This window comes from Taurulus bubalis (assembly GCF_910589615.1).
Source record: "Taurulus bubalis genome assembly, chromosome: 16".
Classification (NCBI taxonomy): Eukaryota; Metazoa; Chordata; class Actinopteri; order Perciformes; family Cottidae; genus Taurulus; species Taurulus bubalis.
The window spans coordinates 16875077-16893600 of NC_136604.1; the positions used below are offsets into that span (position 1 = coordinate 16875077).

Genomic DNA, 18524 nt, shown 5'->3' on the forward strand with positions numbered 1-18524 from the left:
CATAATAGATGCAAAGTTTCACAACACTCTCTGTAGTACACAGAGTACAGATTGGCACGAATGGCAGGTCCTTGGCAGGAAGTAGACTGGAGGGTTAAGTAAGGGTGGCGGCTGGCGCTGCTACTCATTTCCATGGGTTTGGAGGAAAACTGACTGGCTTTTTATAGCACAGTGGACGGGCGGGGTCACAGGGTATGTGTGGCTCACAGCATTCACTGTGTGGGAGAGTGGCAATCGTTCAGATGGAGCCGAAAGAGAGACAGTAAGAGAGAAAAAGAGACAGAGCGGTGGTGGTGAGGGGATAGAAAGACAGCCAAGACTGAGATGGAGAATCAACAAAGAAGCTTTGGGCATTACGCCTTATCTTCCCAGAAATCTCTTCCCTGTGATGTTGGAAAGGTGTCATGAGCCATAAAATAAAGAAGTGCTGATGGGAGTATAGCAAATGAACTAACAAAAAAGGACAGAGTTGCCAAGCAGCGACACGCCATGCCACTCCTCCTTAAGAAATACCCCAGTCTCAGCTCCAGATCTTCATCACCCAGCAGGTCTATCTGTTTTTCATGCATGCGTGCATGAACATGTGCGCATGTTTGTTATCTTTAGACTAGTCAAACAAAGTGATTTACACTGGATTAAAATCTGGTTTACAGCACTGCGAGCAACTGTTTTTTCTCATGCCTGTATCAGCAATATCACAGATTGACAGCATGCTGTACGGCCAAATGTTAGCGTCTCTGTCATACCAAGGATTCCTCTCTGCTCAGCAGCTGGAGGATGCAGGAAGACCAGAACACCAGGCATGCCTTGTCATCCAAAAGTTACTTGTTTGATTGACTAACAGACCAAAACTACTATTTATAGATATCAAACAGAGAAGAGTAGCAGATCTTCAAATGACAGAAGTTGAGATCATTTTTGCTGAAAGCTACCCAAACTTTAATGTTCTGTTAATTTCAGTGGTGCCTGTGGACAAAAACAATAGTATCTCCCAGCACCAGAATCCCTTCTTTTCACTGCAGCAAGGTCTGACAGTCCTGCGTGTGGTTCTTCCGTGTCTCCCTTTCCTCCAGTGGGCCCAGCACTACGGACCTGGCCCTCCAGCCGCATGGTGTTGACGTTGGCTCCCAGCGGAGCAGCGAGGCCAAGCTTTGCTCCTGGCCAGAGGAGGAGCGGCTGCTCTTGGGCGCAGGGCTCTCTCGTCCTTCTCCGTCGGAGCTGCTGCTGCAGACCAAAGAGGACAGCGCAGCCGGATCTGGGTTCTGGGTCTGTCCGCTGCCAGAGGCGCCGGCTGGAGTCTGAGCTGAAGGTTCTGGTGAACCTGCATGACTTCTGGACTTCTGGAATCTGAACGGGGTCTCCGATAACAAGGATTAAGAATAACTAAAAATGGACAAACTTCTTGCTGATGGTCTCGTTCACTTGTATTGGTCATAGAGAGGCATCCGTTTTAAAGTGAACCATTTGAAAGTTCCTCATTAACTTTAATAAAAAGCTGAAAATAATACATTATTAATGAAAATCAAATGTGTTTCTGTTGAACGTCTAATCTAAAAATTTACTAAATCAGAGCTAAATCATTATTTACTTTGGGACCTTGTTCAACTTGTGTTTGCCATATTGTAGGCCACAAAGAACTGAGACAAAAAGATTAAAGTCGTAATAATGCATACTCATCCTTTCAATTGACAACGATTTATTGTTCTGGACAACCATTAACTTATTGTGACACATGAGCTCAGAGTATTAGTTGTGTGGGGTTGATTCCCTCTAGTTGTTTTCTATGAAGGGAGACCTATATAAGTGAGCACACATGGAAACAGGCATGATCGAGTTAAAGCCCCTTTGAGCTGGCAATTGAAAAAATACTGTCGGTCAACTCTGCCAAAATAAAACCAAGTTTCATTCTCTTTTTGGCAAAAGAATAAACACTTTGATATATCTAAACTCTGGCTAGCTCCCCCATAAAGCTGCATATTGTCAGTCATTTTTTTAATCACTCAGTCAGTCATGTCCAGAAAAACCACAGAGAAACGCTGTGTCCTACTTTTACCCTGCACATGCACAGCCAGATCATACATTAGTGGGTAGGTTCATCTACATTATAGGGAAGTGTAATGACAAAAACAAGACAGCGTCTTGGGAGCAGCTCTTGGGTTTCCACGAGTGACTGCCTACTGCGTTTCAGTTCCCAGGCTTCTCCATTGTCCCGCTCAGAGTGCTACCAGGGAACAAGGTCCTCTATGACACCGTGGCCCGCAGCACACCACAACACGCAAGACCAGCCGCCAAGAAGATGCAGTTACTAAACAAGGTGTAAGCCCATCCGTCCAGAGAGCAGAGTAACTCAGTATGCAGCTGCATTACCTGCAGTGCCAGGGAGGAGACTCGCATCAGGCCGGGACAGGCTGGATTTGTTTGTGAATGGGCCATTTAGCTGGAAGCTTTCATGGAACTTCAACATGTTGATACTGGCACATTCCTTCGCAGTCTGCAGAGTACAGGTTACAAATATAGACAGCAGTTTGAGTGGTTCTAGTGTTCCACACCTTACATCTAAGTGCCTGTGTTCAAAAGTGACCTTTTCATTTTGAGTACGATGAAGTCTAAATTAAGCAAATATCTTCTGATTATCGAGAAAACTATGAAAGCGATTTGAATTTCAATATTGACATTAATATCCACGGCACATTTTTTATTTCAATTTTTTTGCATACAGAAAACATCAGGAAAGGCAGGGTTTACAGCTGCGGTATTACAGGTGCACCTCAGATATCAAACCCACCAAGACTCTTGATTTGATATTATTTGATTCCAAAAGCATATTTAACGGCTAATAGTGACATTATATTTTTCTTATTGCCACCAAATTAAACAAAAAGACCCACACCAACAATGCATTAGGTCAGTCTCTCAGTTCTTCCTAAAGTATCAAGCGAAAGCCCATTGGTTCCTATTCTGTGGGATATATTCTTAAGAAATGGTGACAAATATAGAGTTCAGTTATTTCCTTTTACTGTAGTTTTCAGCAAATATTATAAAAACAGGAATAAATAGTGCATTTTTTAGGGACTATTAAGAAGTATTAGTGAGCGTACTTGGGGGCAGCAAGTTGTATGTGGGATTGATTTAAACTACAGTGTCTATGTTGAATAATCATGTCAGCAAGGACAATGGTGTGTTTGTAATAGTTTTTAGCCCCGATAGCAGTGCGGCTTACCTGGTTGGTCAAACCATTTGGTGCCGAATAAAATAGTTCATCAACTATTGGATGGATTGTCATGAAATTTGGAACATAATTTGAATCTATAGTGTCAGGTGAACATTTCAAGGTCAAGACTGTTGTTGGCTAACAATGGAGCTCTTCAGCTTCAGAGATCAATGTTACAATGCTGACTATTCATTTATTTTTTTGTGGCTTCACACAAATGTACTATTGAAGCCTCTCATTAATTTATGATAATTTGTTTTTGTAAACTTCTGTCAAAATCCCATTTATATTTAACTTGTAAACACAAAAATGTGATTTATGCTAAAGACAACATTTACAGGTTTTAATCTGGAAGGTGAACTGATCGGCCCTCCTAGATGTTCTCTTTCCGTGTCCTTCTCCCACCCAATGGCGCTGCTGTAGGATGCGGTCTCCGTGGGACGATCCAAGAGGAAAGCTCAAATGGAAAGAACAGGTGAGCAATCCGTCTCTGAGATTCACCGTGGCAATACTTGACAAGACAATTAGACTGCTCAAACAATGAGGCCCTTGTAACGCTGCCTCCATTTCTTCCTAGCTCTTTTTTTTCCAAGCCCATTTTCGGGCTCCATATGAAATAACAGTAGACGTCAGAGCAAAGGAGGTGTTTCCGTGTGGCATCACGGCCGGCTGAATCTAGTGAAAAAGAAGGGCAGACAGGTGGTGACAGAAGGTTAAGGATAACACATGTCTGAGAGCATTGAAGTAATTACAGCGAGGGGAATTCATCACCCTGTAACAAAGACCTCCTTTTTAGCCTCTGTAAGTGGACATCGCTGCTACCGCCTCCTGAAAGACTTTTGCACACATTTGAGAATTTACAGTAATGAAAGTTATTCAAAATATAACTTTGTTTTACCTTTGTCTTTGAGAAAAAAAGTGATTTGATCTGTAGAAATACCGGAGGAGGAACTAGCTATAAATGTCAAACACTTTTTAGACCTGTATAGTGCAACAGTGTGGAAATTGTTTCCTTGTAAAGCCAACTAGATTCTGAGAATAGCCAGCTGACATTAGTATGTTTGGGAAATGGTTCGGCGCAATCACGTACAGATCTTTTGGCGGTAATGTGATTACGTTACAGAGATTAAAGGGCTTTATTCGTGGAAATCTCAATAGATTTTGGGGCTGGGTAAGTACCAGCCTCTCATTTAGTTGGATGGTTTGCTTTTTAAGCTTTTGCATGGAGGAAGTGTACTCATGTCTATATACAGTACCGCACATGTCGGAGCTGCATGGCATTAATACAGTACAGTAGGCCTCTTTGTAAAATTTCAATCACCCCCCTGTTGTTCATATAAGCCCAGTGATATAGCTCCCAGTCTTAGAAAACATTGGGCGCTATTGTGGTGGAGAGAATTTTGTCAACATGCACTTTTTGGGCCTCCCTGCCAGCCTGACAGCTCCCCTGAGTTTCCAGCACTCACCGGGGGGGAGATGTTATAATGGCCATGTGGGACAATTTTATATGAAACAGCTCTTTGCCTTGCAGGTCTGTGGCTGTTAAATCCCCCTCAATGCCCAATCCTACCAGCGGTGCTCTAGGCTCCCTACTGGGGTCAGGGACTGAGGGTCGGAAGCCTCTGGGGGAAACCAAGGGCCGAAGGGGGAAATACTGCTGTGGATCCAGCTGTACAGCATCTCTCTTTTTTCCCTTTTCAAAGTGTTTGCAGAGCAAGGGGCCACGACTGGGACAAGTTGTCGGAGGCCTGAGAGGGGAAGTGAAAGTGGTATTCATCCTGTACCTTTACGTAAAGGTGCTTAGTAGTCACTTTATCTGAAGCTTGATTTAAAAAGTGTTGAGTGAGCGTGTCCTGCATGCTGTGACATGCTTTTGAAGTGCATACAATAACTATTTCCCCTCATTTTGCACTTAAACGCTACAACTTGCTAAATATGAAAGAATAACCAGTGGGTTCCAACTTTCATTAACAACATAGCCTTTGGTGATTTTTGTTGGAGTTTAATAATCTGTTTTTAGAGTGATAATGACCGATTAACACCCTAATCTATGTTTCATGACTAAGTTTGCCAAAAGATTTACAACAGGGTTTTTTTTCTCATTAAGAGCGAGCCGTCTGTAAATTCCATGCTGTGACCTGCCTGCTTGCATTCCCAGCAACAACAAAGAGCTTTAGGACATTTTATCATAACTGCTGCTTATCTTCTTGCCTTGCAGCCAGGCTTTTGGGAGGTAGTATTTACACTGGAAAATAGTTTCTGCTATGCTATCGCTTACCCTAACAAGAGGGTTTATGCTGGCTCTCTTCAATTCATAAAAGCAGCACAGTACAGTGAGGGAATATTTTGACAGGGCTGCTACTCAAAGTGCTGCTGAGGTTCATATCAAGGAAAAAGTGTGTGCTTGTCGTCAACGTTAATGCTGACACGCAGTTTGCAGTTTAAGGTAATCTGAGAAAAATGGGGGTTGAATTTGTACTGTCAGTGGAAATAATGGGCTTAAAAGTTAAAAAGTAGCAAATAAAGGAATACAAAGAAAGTCTGGACATGTCTGGCTAATGTCTTTCTGTGTTACAAGACAAGTAACCCTGCAATTATGTTAGCAGTGCAAACTGTAAAACACACAATTTGATATTGTTTGGCATAAATAAGGATTGCAAGTTCTTTGGTTGTTGACCAAACCACGGAATTACAAATAGTCCATCAAGAGAAAATAAAAAATGTAAATTAAAATACATCGAGACGTCTTTAACTCTGCCGTAAATCAAACTTACTGGTAGGAACACTTCAATAGCTCAGCCACATAGTTCATGACAATGAACTAATCTGATACATTGGCGTTAGAATGTGTTGCTTATTTAAATAATTAGGTCCTGAACGTTGTCAAATTCACTGCAAATCCAGAGTTGTTTTTTAACAATAATATTATTTGGACAATCTGTACTTTCAACAAAACAGTTACTATTCTATCCATTCCTGTTTTCCATCTTATGATTGACATCCCTTCATAAAATCATTCAAATTCTTCACAGTCAGTGAGGAATGCCTCGTGATGACCCCGTCCATGAAGTTTAGAAAGTCGTAATGAATGCAAGCGAAGCACATAATAAAACCTTGGAGGATGGAAGTGGATGAACCAGATTAAAGAGTTATCACCCGTTAGGGACTCTCTAAGAAGTAAAAGCGAACAAACCTGCGCTATGACGCAGAGACAATTACATCGGTCCAGTCCTTCACTGATGGAGGATTTTTGACAGAGTTATTGCACAACATACAAGATGTTTCACAAGCACACAGAAGCAGACTATGAGTGAGGCGAAGGACTGAGGCTGGAGCAGAACATCTTTGCAAGCAACAATATATCTGAGTGCAAGCATACAGTTTGAGCAGAAGCCGAGCAGATCCAGGCACAAGCAGGGGATATTTGAGTGAGAGGACAGGGTTTTGAGGGAAAGCAACATTTAAACATAAAATCAATGAGTTATGATCTCAAGTTGAAAGACCACACTTTTTTTTTATGAAGATAAAAATGCTGGTTAGGACCCAGTAGGTCTGATTCCTAACCTGCAGATGATTTGCAACACACATGGGGCCACATTAAGTGTTTGCTTTAGGCTATCAATAGAGAATCAGACTTTTGATTGAAGTTTCCAGAATCTGAAGGGCTAAAAACCTGATCGTGGCCTTGGGGAAGTATCAACCTCCTTCTCCCTACTGTTATGGATGACGTCTGGCACACTCTGTGAACAGTTGGTATGGTGGTGGTGGTACATTTTTCCTGTTAAGAAAACCAGGGTCTAATAGCTCACACGTGTTAGTCATTACTGTAGACTAGAGTGATGAGTCCCTGATGATCTTCTGTGTTTTCCTTCGCTGCATCTTTGTGTTTCTTCTCACTATAAAAAAAAGACCCTAGATACATCCCAACATGCAGTATTCAGAATCATAAATCACATTTGGAGTGTTTGGTGTTTGGCACTGATCATGGCTGAAACTAAATATGATACCATAGTCTGAAGCTATATCTGTAAGTTTAAAATATATATGTTAAAGAGGGATAATGGATTTTATTTAAAGAAGAAACAATGCAATCTTCTTTTTTCGCTTTCAAACAAAATGTTTGTCTCAAAAGCCCTTCACAGGACACTGATTGGTCCATGCTCTGGTTTGCTGGACACAACCGCCTTAGTTGAAGCCTGACACGATGGATTTATCTGGTGAAATGTGATGATGCAATTCTGACGTGATCTTGTGAAATCGCAAGAATCTAGTTGTTGTGCAAGGAAATTAATGTTATTTAAGCAATAAGGTACGAGAGGCAGTACTTACTCTCAACCAATCAGAATGCTTGATTTCATCTACCCGTATTATAATATGACATATAGAAATGATGGTGAAAATGACAAGACCCAATTTGATATAAAAAAGAATAGTCCTTTAATGAAACTATCTTTAAATAAATGAATGGGAAATCATCTTGATGGGAAATTATTTTGGTCTGCTCCATTGTGAATTTAATATAAACTGTAAGCATTAACTTATGTTAAATGTTTGTATTTCAGTTACTGTAGCACCCTTTCGTTATTTGTAGAACTGGCAGTGTGATTGCTGCCCATGGAATTACCTTCAGAAGAATTTTCTTGGAAATTGCCTTCAAGTGAACGGTAACTTTAACAGGTGAAAACAACCCCATCAATTACATACATTGAAACAGGAAATTATGGCAAAGTATTTAAGTGAGAACTATGTGTAGCTCCACGTGTTTTACCCTTTTTTTTTAGAGTTTAATTGATGCATTGCCATCCAACAGCAGAGTGCTTGTCAGTGACCTTTGCCCCATCAAACCCAGTCCATTTCTCAGCACCTCAACTCTGACGCCTGCGGCCTCAATTTGTGATGCAGAGTAGAAGAAAATCTTGACTTTTTTTTCCTTGAAGAAGGAGCGTCACCACAGTGTTAAATTCCTTCAGCAGCAGTCGAGATCCATAGGGAAATCTGTGGAACAACATCCCTCCTGTTCAATACCATCCCTGAGATCTGCCACTGTGTACCTTTCTGATCCATTAATCACACAGCAGCTGCAGCAGTTTCACACGTGACCCAACACTCACCTCAGCATGTAGGTACACATTTACACCGGTGGTGCAGGACTGGAGCTGGTTGAGAACGCTACAAATCACATACAAACTATTTCCTGGAGGACATGGGAGACATGCATTAGTACGATTTTATGTTAGTGGATACAAGAGCAGAGGCACTTCATCAGCATCCAGTTTTGCACCAGAGCTAGAAATTGCTGGTTGGTGGGCGCCTCACAGTGTGATCTATGATCACCATTTGGGATTTATTATCTTTCACAATTGACAACTTTGGTTGAAAGCCGAAAATCCAACATTGTAAAGGAGATTTCTACTGTCCAGATGTCTACCTCCATCAGAATACAACTGGGGTGAATAAAAAGCAACTTCTCTTTCCAGAGTCAGCGTCTCCTAGTCTGTATTGTAAACTGGGCAAAGCCGGCCCTAATAGCTGTGTGGCATTCTGTGTGCGGCTCTTTTATAATTGTGAATATTTTTGGGAATATGCAGCACTAAAGCAGAATATAAATGGAAATAATGGGCCTTAAAATGGCATACAATTTTGTTTACCCTAATCTTGATGCTCAATCTTGCAGCTCATTATTATACCTCAGTGGGTTAAAGAGGGCTTGAGATTTACAGTAACGTTTTCAAAGTGATTTTCTTTAATAGAAAGTGATAACAGAGGAAAAAAAGAAGAATATATTTAAAAACATATTTACATGAACTATAGTTTTAAATAGGCCTCCATATCGAAAAGAATAATATGACTTAATTCTTTGAATAAAAGGTGGTTTTGTGTGGATTTACACATCCCTCCATCCCTGAAACTGTAATATTTGCTGTGTATTTGAAGAAGTATTGTGTAACACAGCTCATCTGCGGGACACAATGTCATACACAATGTCATACACAATGTTATACACAATGTCCTGCGTGAATCTCTGGACACTTTGTTTGTTCTTCTGCTGTTTACTGATTCCTAATTCATACTATTGGTCATTTCTGTTTCCCAGCAACAGTTTGGTTTGCATCCAGAGCTGCAGCTGTGAGCCGGCAGCGGGTATGACAAGAAGGCGGTGCCAACTAATGAGACTGAATGCATGGTCGAACATCACCTGAGGCCAGCCAAGTTAATCATCTCCATTCAGGGTAGCTGCGTCTTTGTACACAGCCGATGGCTAATGAACTCTCCCTTGGAGGCATTTCCTTTCATCAATGTCTTTGGAAGCCAGTCTCAACTGAGAGGGAGTGTTTATTGGTACAACGCACACATTATGATCTGGCTGGCATTGTGCCATATGAGGTCATACTCTGAATGCCCCTCATATTGACCTGTCACACTGTCCGGGACCTTGTGACAACAAGACAGAGCCTTCCATCAGTCACTCAGTCTGGTTTACACAGCCATGATACGGGTCAACAACTTGCAAGAAAATGTCAATTTCTTTTCTCTCTCCTCCTGCGGTGCACCGGCTGCTCTTGAGATGTGGACGGCTCTGCACTTTCCCAAAGACTTTCCCCCAGCGTACCCCTAATTAAGAAGGAACTTTCCGTGCTCATGAACGCCGATGCGACGATCAAAAGGAGGAATGCTCGGAAAACAGAGGCGAAAGCTCCAGCAATCACAATCTTCGGGCCGACGGAAGCCTCCCGGATTACTATTTACAGTGTCACAAGCCTGGGAAGCCAGGGAGGAGTGGAAAAATGAAATGAGTTTAGAGTGATGGAATATTTCAAAGGATGTCTGGCTAGACCACGGGTGGGTGGTGACATACAGCAGCTAAGCGTTGGATACGATCACTTACAGCAACCATACATTTTCATAATGGAGCTCTCTGGACTTCCCAACAAAGCATTCGGACACACACGGAAGGGTACACTACGGGGGAGGTTCTGAGGTTTTGTCTGGAGGCAAGATGCGGATACATTACAGACCATAAGGGAAGCCGGCTTTCAAGCTTCCTTCAGCCAAGATACTGATGTGAACATTTTATATCTTGCAGGTATCATGTGCAGCATGCTCACCATCTATGTATAGCATCTGAGCATGCTACATTTTGCATGCTGAGACTGGTGGTAAAGTCATTAGCTGGAACAGGGTTCTTGCAGCTGTATGCAGCTGAATCAGGTCCCTCCCAGCTCGAGGACAACACACTTCCAAGGAAAAGAAAGTGATGGCAGCACACTGATAGATAGACAAACTGGTTTATTCTCACACTAGAAAACTGACTCCTTGCTAATTTCAGCTTGGATCATTGTGCACAATGATCCAACTCATCAACATACTGTACTGGTAACACATTCACCATACAATCCTTTATAAGGTGCCTCAGCAGCATGCATGTCGTCAACATGCTGAAATATCCCCTTGGTCTGAGGTATGTTGAACAAACTGAATGACATTCACATATCTAAAGTTATGCATGCAACATTATTCACATACTTATATTGGTTCTGCAGTGTCATTGAAGTTTTGGGAATTAAAAACAATCCTTCTTGAGGTGGTGACATTATTGACTACATAGATGCATATTGCATTGTCTTTGCACAGTCGAGCCTTTTAGCCTAAATGAATTAATCATGTTGTGTTTTCTGTAACAGATTACACTGGAGCGATGCAGCACTTTTTCTTTGTGTCTTCAAGATGTGTGTTTTTCTGTTGCTGATGTCATTATGGGCGGTGGTACTTGCACATTGATAATAGCAACTCCCACTCTTAGATCCATTATCAAATAAATTGGGATCCCGTTCAGCCAACTATTCAATTACTAGCTACATCTGTCTCTGTCCAGTTTGACTCTGATGAAGAAACAGTGCTGTTAGTCTGGTTGTCAAAAGGCGTCAAATAAATCAGGGTGCTCCAGTCCTCCCTTCCCCTAGAACATCATTAGCCCTGCAGGTATTTGGTCGAAAACTGAATTTTGGACAGATTGTTTTGGACAGATTGACCTGATGATGGTGCTGATGAAAAGTTCAGGGATCACCAAAGTGATTCATCGTGAGGGAAAATATGAACAGCTGCACCAAAGTCCATACAGTAGATGTTGAGACATTTAATCGACAACCACACATGGTAACCTCATAGCGCAGCTGCTAGTTGTGCTGGAGGAACCAAAATGTCTGCACACATTGTAGTGCCAAGTCCATGCCGTAGTTGTTGAGATATTCCAGTCAGAGCAAAAGCGGTGGGACAACTGACCAACCCACCCACATCGCCATGTCTAGAGCCACGTCAACAGCAAAGACGGTTTAATGTAATGGATTAAGACAACCTAACGAAACTATCCTTAGTTATTATGATTTATTTTAACCAAAGTTTTGATGCCGACAATATTTTGTAAAGACCAACCCACTTGCATGTGTTATTTAAGATTTGAAGGTGGTGCCTACAATAAAAATAAAAGAAATAACATTTTCAGAATTCTTCTACTGGCCTCTGAACAGCTTCATTTTGGGCAGAGTAAAGCAGAGCTTTCCTACTTAAACACACAGTAATGGAGCAATTACTTTGGCCTTCAAATTCTATGATAAATATCCTTTTGGAAAATGAGAAACACAGAATCCATTGTGAGTGGAAGTGAAATGGTTCTTGCAGCCAGGAGAGGATAAAACAAATGTGGTGCTGGCGTTAGCTTCAATAGTATTCATAATGACAAATGGAAGCAGCACAACCTCATGTTTCCAGGTGGAATTTAGAATAGCCAAAAGTATGGGTTTGCAGAAATCCTAAATTCTGTGTAATTAATAAACCATAATAACAATAAAGCATGAATTGTGACTGCATCTTTATCAGTATAACATGAACTGTTTCTTTTGAATACCGGACATGTTTATAAGAAACTCGATCAAAATAGTAAGCAATGTATGCACATATATAAGTTAAGGGAATTAATACAGTTTGACCATTTGGAAAACACACTTTTTTACTGTCTTTTACAGAATAACATAGATTATTACATTTTTAGGTGAAAGACAGGAGATACTAAGCAGAGGTCCTCATTCTATCCTGTGTGATGTCAGCTGATTCGGCGGGAAGTGGAGGCAGTGGGGATAAGACCTCCAGCACTGGGGTTTTTACCGCTGTCTGAATTTGAGCTGAACAGCTAACCACTAACTGAAGATCTGTCTCCAGGAGGGGAGGATGAAACGAAGACTAGTTTTCTTTCGTTTTTTGTCATTTCACATTTAATCCAAACAAAAAAAACTTATTTTCAATGTGATACACACTCTACTTCTTCATCCTCTCATGTTGGACTGAGGGCAGACTGGACGATACCGTGCCCAACTATGGCCTCTCGAGGTAAAGGTGGGGCAACACATAGATCTTAAATTTCTGCTGATAAAGGAAGTTGCTTTTTTAAATGTTTTGAACTAGAATTTGGACCATTGCACGTTAAAATTAAGAAATGTTATCTATTTTCATTCTTGTGAATTGGCTACCTGTCAGCCCTTATTTAAAATATAAATGCTGGATATGCATTTTAAATATTATTTTTTCATATTTGAGATTCTTAGATTATAGTTTCAATGTGGTCTGGTCCGCCCAAACCCCTTTATTGGATATTCTGTGTGTTGTTTGTCTTCCTCATAATCTCATTTTGAGCTCATATGTCTTCTGACAAGATTCCTCTCTACACTCAGCTCTCACACACACGCACACACACACACACACACACACACACACACACACACACACACACACACACACACACACACACACACACACACACACACACACACACACACCAGTCTGTTATTACCAGTTATTAGGGATTTAGAGTTCGCCGAAGGTGTTTTTACTTTGACAGTTTATTGCTTTTACTGCCATGGCATTGTAGATAAAGAGGAGTAAAATGATAAGTGCTGAAATATGCGAAGAGCTTATGTAATATCACAGCATGTCAGAGCTTGCACAGCGTTTTATGGCTATATGAAGGTGAGGGAATATCTCCATCTGTTTACATCTGGAATACTATTTTATATTATTGCTGTCAATCAGGAAAAAGGGTATTCAAGAAGTGGACTTCTACTGAACAGGGATATATATATAAATTTGTCATGGCACAGGATTTGAGTGCAACCTCTCAAATATGCACTTGACCTGACTTTAACATCTCACCGTTTCCGTCATTTTCCCAGTTCGCCTTCATTCAGCAGCCCTTTCATTAACATTCCTTGGATTTTTTGACGTGAGCCAAAGTTGGAAGCGTTCATTCAGGCTGAGTAGAAACACACTCATATGGCTGACATAAGGAGAGCGGAGTGACTTTCTGAGGCCAATATGGTCCTCCACTTCATGCCACTTAACGCTTTACTTCCTTTTGTGTCCTTTCATACATCTGTGCCCCCCGCTTGTCATTACCAATTACATAACTCAACTTTGAGGTATTGCAGGTGGAAAAAGGACTGCTTGACAGATGTGACCTCATCTGAAGGCAACATTGTGCCATGGCGGTGGAAACAGTGGCAACATGGTCACTGTCACACTCCATTTCTAGAAGAGGAAAATGACTAATGTCGAGCCACAGATTCGTAGAGACTCTTTAGTGTGTCTCCCTCTCTCGCAGCTGTAGAGCCGATCTGATGACATGATTTACAACAGAAGCAAAGGATGACTGCACGTAGTCACGTTGCACAAATGTTAGCATTTATTGCTCCCTCCTGTCAGTCTGCTAACTATTGCAAGGTGAAATGACTGGCAGACTTTAAAGGATCAGTTCACCGTGATCACAAAAACACATATTTCCCCCTTCTTGCTCCTACTGCGACGGTATGTAGATTGCTTTGCCAGGCTTTCAGATAACGGCCGCAGAGGTTTCTGGCACTGCCCCAACACTGCAGGTGAATGGAATTCCGTTTGCGGGGCTCAATGCTTCGGAAACATTTAAAAGGTTCTCCGGGTAATCCACAGACCTCACTCTCAACACGTTTCATATTCTGCTGTCAAAAGATGACAGTCAGGAACATTTTATTTACAGAGGCCAAAATCACAAATTTGCCTCAAATGGATTTCCAATCTGTATAAAATATGACATCCTCTACTCTTGGACACTCCATTTGGCTAGGGTAAGTCCAAATGATGTGGATCTGTGTATGATATTGTGAGGGTTTCTGGAAAGATATATTTCTGTTGAGTTTTCCAAATGAATTAATTCAGAAAAAAATTACATTCAGAAAAGTTTTTCCAACACCGCAAACAAAATTCTGCTCACCTTCAACGTTGCTATTTGCTTTTCTTATCCGTGAGTAAAGGAAAGAGAGAAAACTCAGTTTTTCCTAAGTGAACTAACCCTTAAGTGCCATTAATCAAGTGAATACATATCACATCTTAATGCTTTCTTAGATCCCATTTTTGAAAAGAGAGTTGAAGTAAGGCAAGGCAAGGCAAGTTTATTTGTATTGCACATTTCAACAACAAGGCGATTCAAAGTGCTTCACATAAAACCATTAAAAGCATCAAAACATAATTCAGGGAAAACAGGATTTAAAAACAGTTAAGAAAACATTAAAACAGTCAAAAAGCAAAATAAAAGTTGCAATGCAGTTTAAGAAATAAAATGCAGTAGTGAGATGCAGCAATTGAATCTGGTTCAATGAAAGGCAACAGCATACAGAAAAGTCTTCAATCTGGATTTAAAGGAGCCGAGGGTCTCAGCAGACCTGCAGTTTTCAGGGACCTTGTTCCAGATATGTGGAGCAGAAAAGCTGAACGCTGCTTCTCCATGTTTAGTTGTAACTCGAATTTCTATCAAATCACCAGAACCACCCAATATCACTGTGTGCCTAGTTTATAGCCACATTAAAAGAGACTTGGTTTCATTTGGTACATCTGCTTGTTGTTTCCCTTGACTCTGACCCAGAGAACACATCTACTCGGTCTGCTACAGTGCATTTAGAAAAACCTCAGATCACAGTTTCATCCATGTTAATTTGTGCCATGAGGATAAGTCTGGCGGATGTTTTTCTCACACTTCTCGTGCAACGAGTTAGCTGAGAGGCTTTTCTTGTATTTTCCTTGATCAGGCACAGCTCGCTGGGAACGAGCTAAAACAGGATGGTGGCATGTTGGGCAAAGACAGTAAAGATCCTCTGATGGGTATATCTGTTTCTCAACCGTGAGCCCAAAGACAGAAAGAAGGAAGGACAGTGCATACAAGTTGCCAGAAACAGGGATGATAAAAACTGTTTGACTTATGCCAAATAATCTCCTGTGTGTTTTAAAGTAATGTTATTTTCATCTTCATGTTACACACAAGCATGAAATCACTTACGCCAGCGCATGCATGCCCACAAAAGACAGGCTTGCAGTCTCAGTCCTTTTATTTACTGCTTTGGCACCGCATGACAGGGACATGGGATACATTATGGTGGAAAATTCCTGGTCCTGGTTTCCTGAATTAATACGAACCAAATACTATGTGTCAGCTTTGATTTGGGTATTTACGTGAAAATGAAAAGGGGAATTCAGTCGCTGGTGTTGAATTAGTGTAGAGAAATATGCATGATACGCTCATGAAAAGGGCTTTTATTTTCACTGGCTGTCCCGGTGGATTGTGACTTTTAGTGGGCCAACACCAGTTTGTGTGGTAACGTGCAATATTTTGAAATATAGAAAAAAATATAATTGACATACCGTAACAGTGATTCTACCTATAGCCATGCAGTACATGGAATTGCTGCCATAAGTATTACATGTCTGGTCGGTCTTTTCCTTTAAAACATGATGTGTTACACATTTCTGGTTTATTTGACAGAGAAGAACAGAATAGCGCTGCTTTTTACAATAACGGATCATTTCAAATTTTGGTCTTCCTCAGTGAAATATGAACCTCTGAACACCTGGCACACAGAGCATACCACCGTAACTCAAAAGAAAAAACAACAACTAACAATGCATGATGTAATAGGATCTGTGTTCAAATTCAGAGAAGCACTTTTTACAATATCGTTTAGGGCTTGGATTTAGACGTCTTTGTTTGTATTTTGTATTGTTGATTTTTACTAAGATTCTTTTTTTTATTATTATGGGGAATTACTCCCATTTGTCCTCCTCGTGCTTGTGCTGTCTGAAGGACCCCCTGGCACTTGTAGTGGTGTTGTGTGGACCTGTTAGTTTATGTTACCTCCAAGCTACATGTTCCATTCATACATACAATAGCCAGAGCCAGGGGCATTATCCTTAGCCTGCACTCCAGAGACAGGTGATCTCTAACCTAATCTATATCTGTGTTCACTGCTGTGTCACTGTGTCAGGTTGTTCTAGGTTGTTGACCTAAATCCATGAGGCTTTTCCAAAAATAAATGAATGAAATCTGGACGTTCACAAGAGTCCAAACAGACAATAACTATTATCTCAAGCACTCATTTCCCTCTTATCAGTAAATGAATAAGACCTGGAATGTAACAGAATAAATGTATATGTTCTCTAATTATTTAAGAACAAATAAGTAGACAAGACTATTAGAACCTGTCCTGGAGCAAGCAAAAGAAAGTGATGGTAAGTAGAGATGTAAGTAGAGATGAGACAAGTGAGATAAGTGGATCAGGGTCCGTTACCTCCTGGGCAAGATTAGTCGTCTTGGGAAATGAGCAAGTCGGTATAAGCACAGTGACACAGCTCCATCTCCTCTTCCCTGGCTTACACAAAACACTGGCTGCATACGTTTGAAATGCTGAATTACTTTTACTCTAGAGGAAAATAAAATATGATTTTGTTAGCTTTGCATCACCGTGTAACCTTTTGAGATTAGAAAAAAGAAGAAGATACAACTCAATTGTATTACTTGTTCTAGCTTGCTGCTAGCTGGTTAGCATCTAGCTATTGCCAAATTGGTGGTTCTCAATTAAATTTAATGTGTAATATTATCTTTGAATATCTCATGGTTAAACATGCAGCGCTTATTAATGCCAATCGATAACAATCACAAAGTATAGAAAAGTCTTAGTAAAGCAAATGTGCGTTACTCTAAAAAAAAAAAACTATTAGCGATTAGCTCAAGCTATCATGAACATGGTAGATGGTTTGGACAGAAACTGCAGGTATAAAAGTCCGCTTTAATGCAGCGCACACTGTTATTGTGTGTTCGTGGGTGTTAAATGAATTGTGCTAACAAGTGTGAATCTAAATAATCTGCGTATACTTTAGTCATCATTTTGATGAGAGCATTTTGAGTTTAAGTGTTAGATTGGTAACTGTTGACAGCTGTGCAAACAGATGGTGTTGGATGGAAAATGCATCAGAACGTTGCACCTATAATCTTTCTGAGAAAAATCAAACAGATGTGTAGAGTCTCTATTCGTGGTGCTACATGTGTGGCTGGCCAGTGATACTTGTTGAATCCTGTATTGACACAGTTGTTAGGAGTAAAGCTTTGCCTGTGTACACTGCAGTCATCTCATATGAGTTTTGACATTACACCTCTGGCACATACCCAGTGATAATGATAACAGTGTAATTCTAAAAACTGAGAGTAGTAGATGTATAGCTGTAAGAGTCAGTTCCACACGGACTAAACTATCATGTTAGCAACAACAAATCACTTAAATATTTGTAGTTGTGTTTTTCAAGCCAGCATGGGGAAGTGTTTGTTTGATGTACCTCAGGTTTATTTTTCCAAGCAAGTAATACAATTGATACAAAGTCTGAGGTAGAGCCAACGTTTCATCCAGTAAGCAGCCTCTCTGCTCTTTGAATGAGTCCAATTAATTCAACTTTGACATGAGAGAGAAACAAAGGCTGCAAATTCCCAGCAGAGCAAGAAAGATGCTTCTCATTTCTGGAGATTAGTCACCAAATACAAACAGAAAGGTCTTTCCATCGACTCATTTCTAAAGCAGATGGCACCTTCGGTTCTGAAAAGTGATGCCAATGTGGAAGTGCCTTAAACCTGCATTCTTTTTTAATTACCAGCAGGGGGTGAGTCTTCTGGTTGTCGAAAAAGTCTGACTGTATAGAAGTCTATGAGAAAATGACCCACTTGATTTATTACCTCAGTACACACTGTAAACATGAGTTTGTAGTCTCAATCACGAGTACATTGAGTACTAGTGATTGTACTACAAAAGCATGATGTTCATTTCCTAAATGATAGTCTCATTTGGAGTAAAATAGACAATACAGCAGGTTACATTTTAGGACGTTGCTACCTTGTGATTGCCAGTTTGATACCACGGCGTTGTCCTTTCTCGGAAGCAGGGTTTTCAGAGCTTTTTTGCTGATCTCAGGATATTCT

The 18524-nt window shown here is 40.7% G+C and overlaps 1 protein-coding gene across 1 annotated transcript in view; it reads right to left on the reverse strand.

The window, feature by feature from the left end:
• Positions 1-2347: 2347 nt before the first annotated feature.
• LOC306748519 (zona pellucida sperm-binding protein 3-like) overlaps positions 2348-18524 on the reverse strand; it is a gene marked incomplete at both ends in the record, with an annotated part of 31476 nt that continues 15299 nt past the window's right edge. Inside the window, one exon of the mRNA XM_079231693.1 lies at positions 2348-2491. Coding sequence (XP_079087819.1) covers positions 2348-2491 — 144 coding nt within the window. The remainder of the gene's footprint in view (positions 2492-18524) is intronic.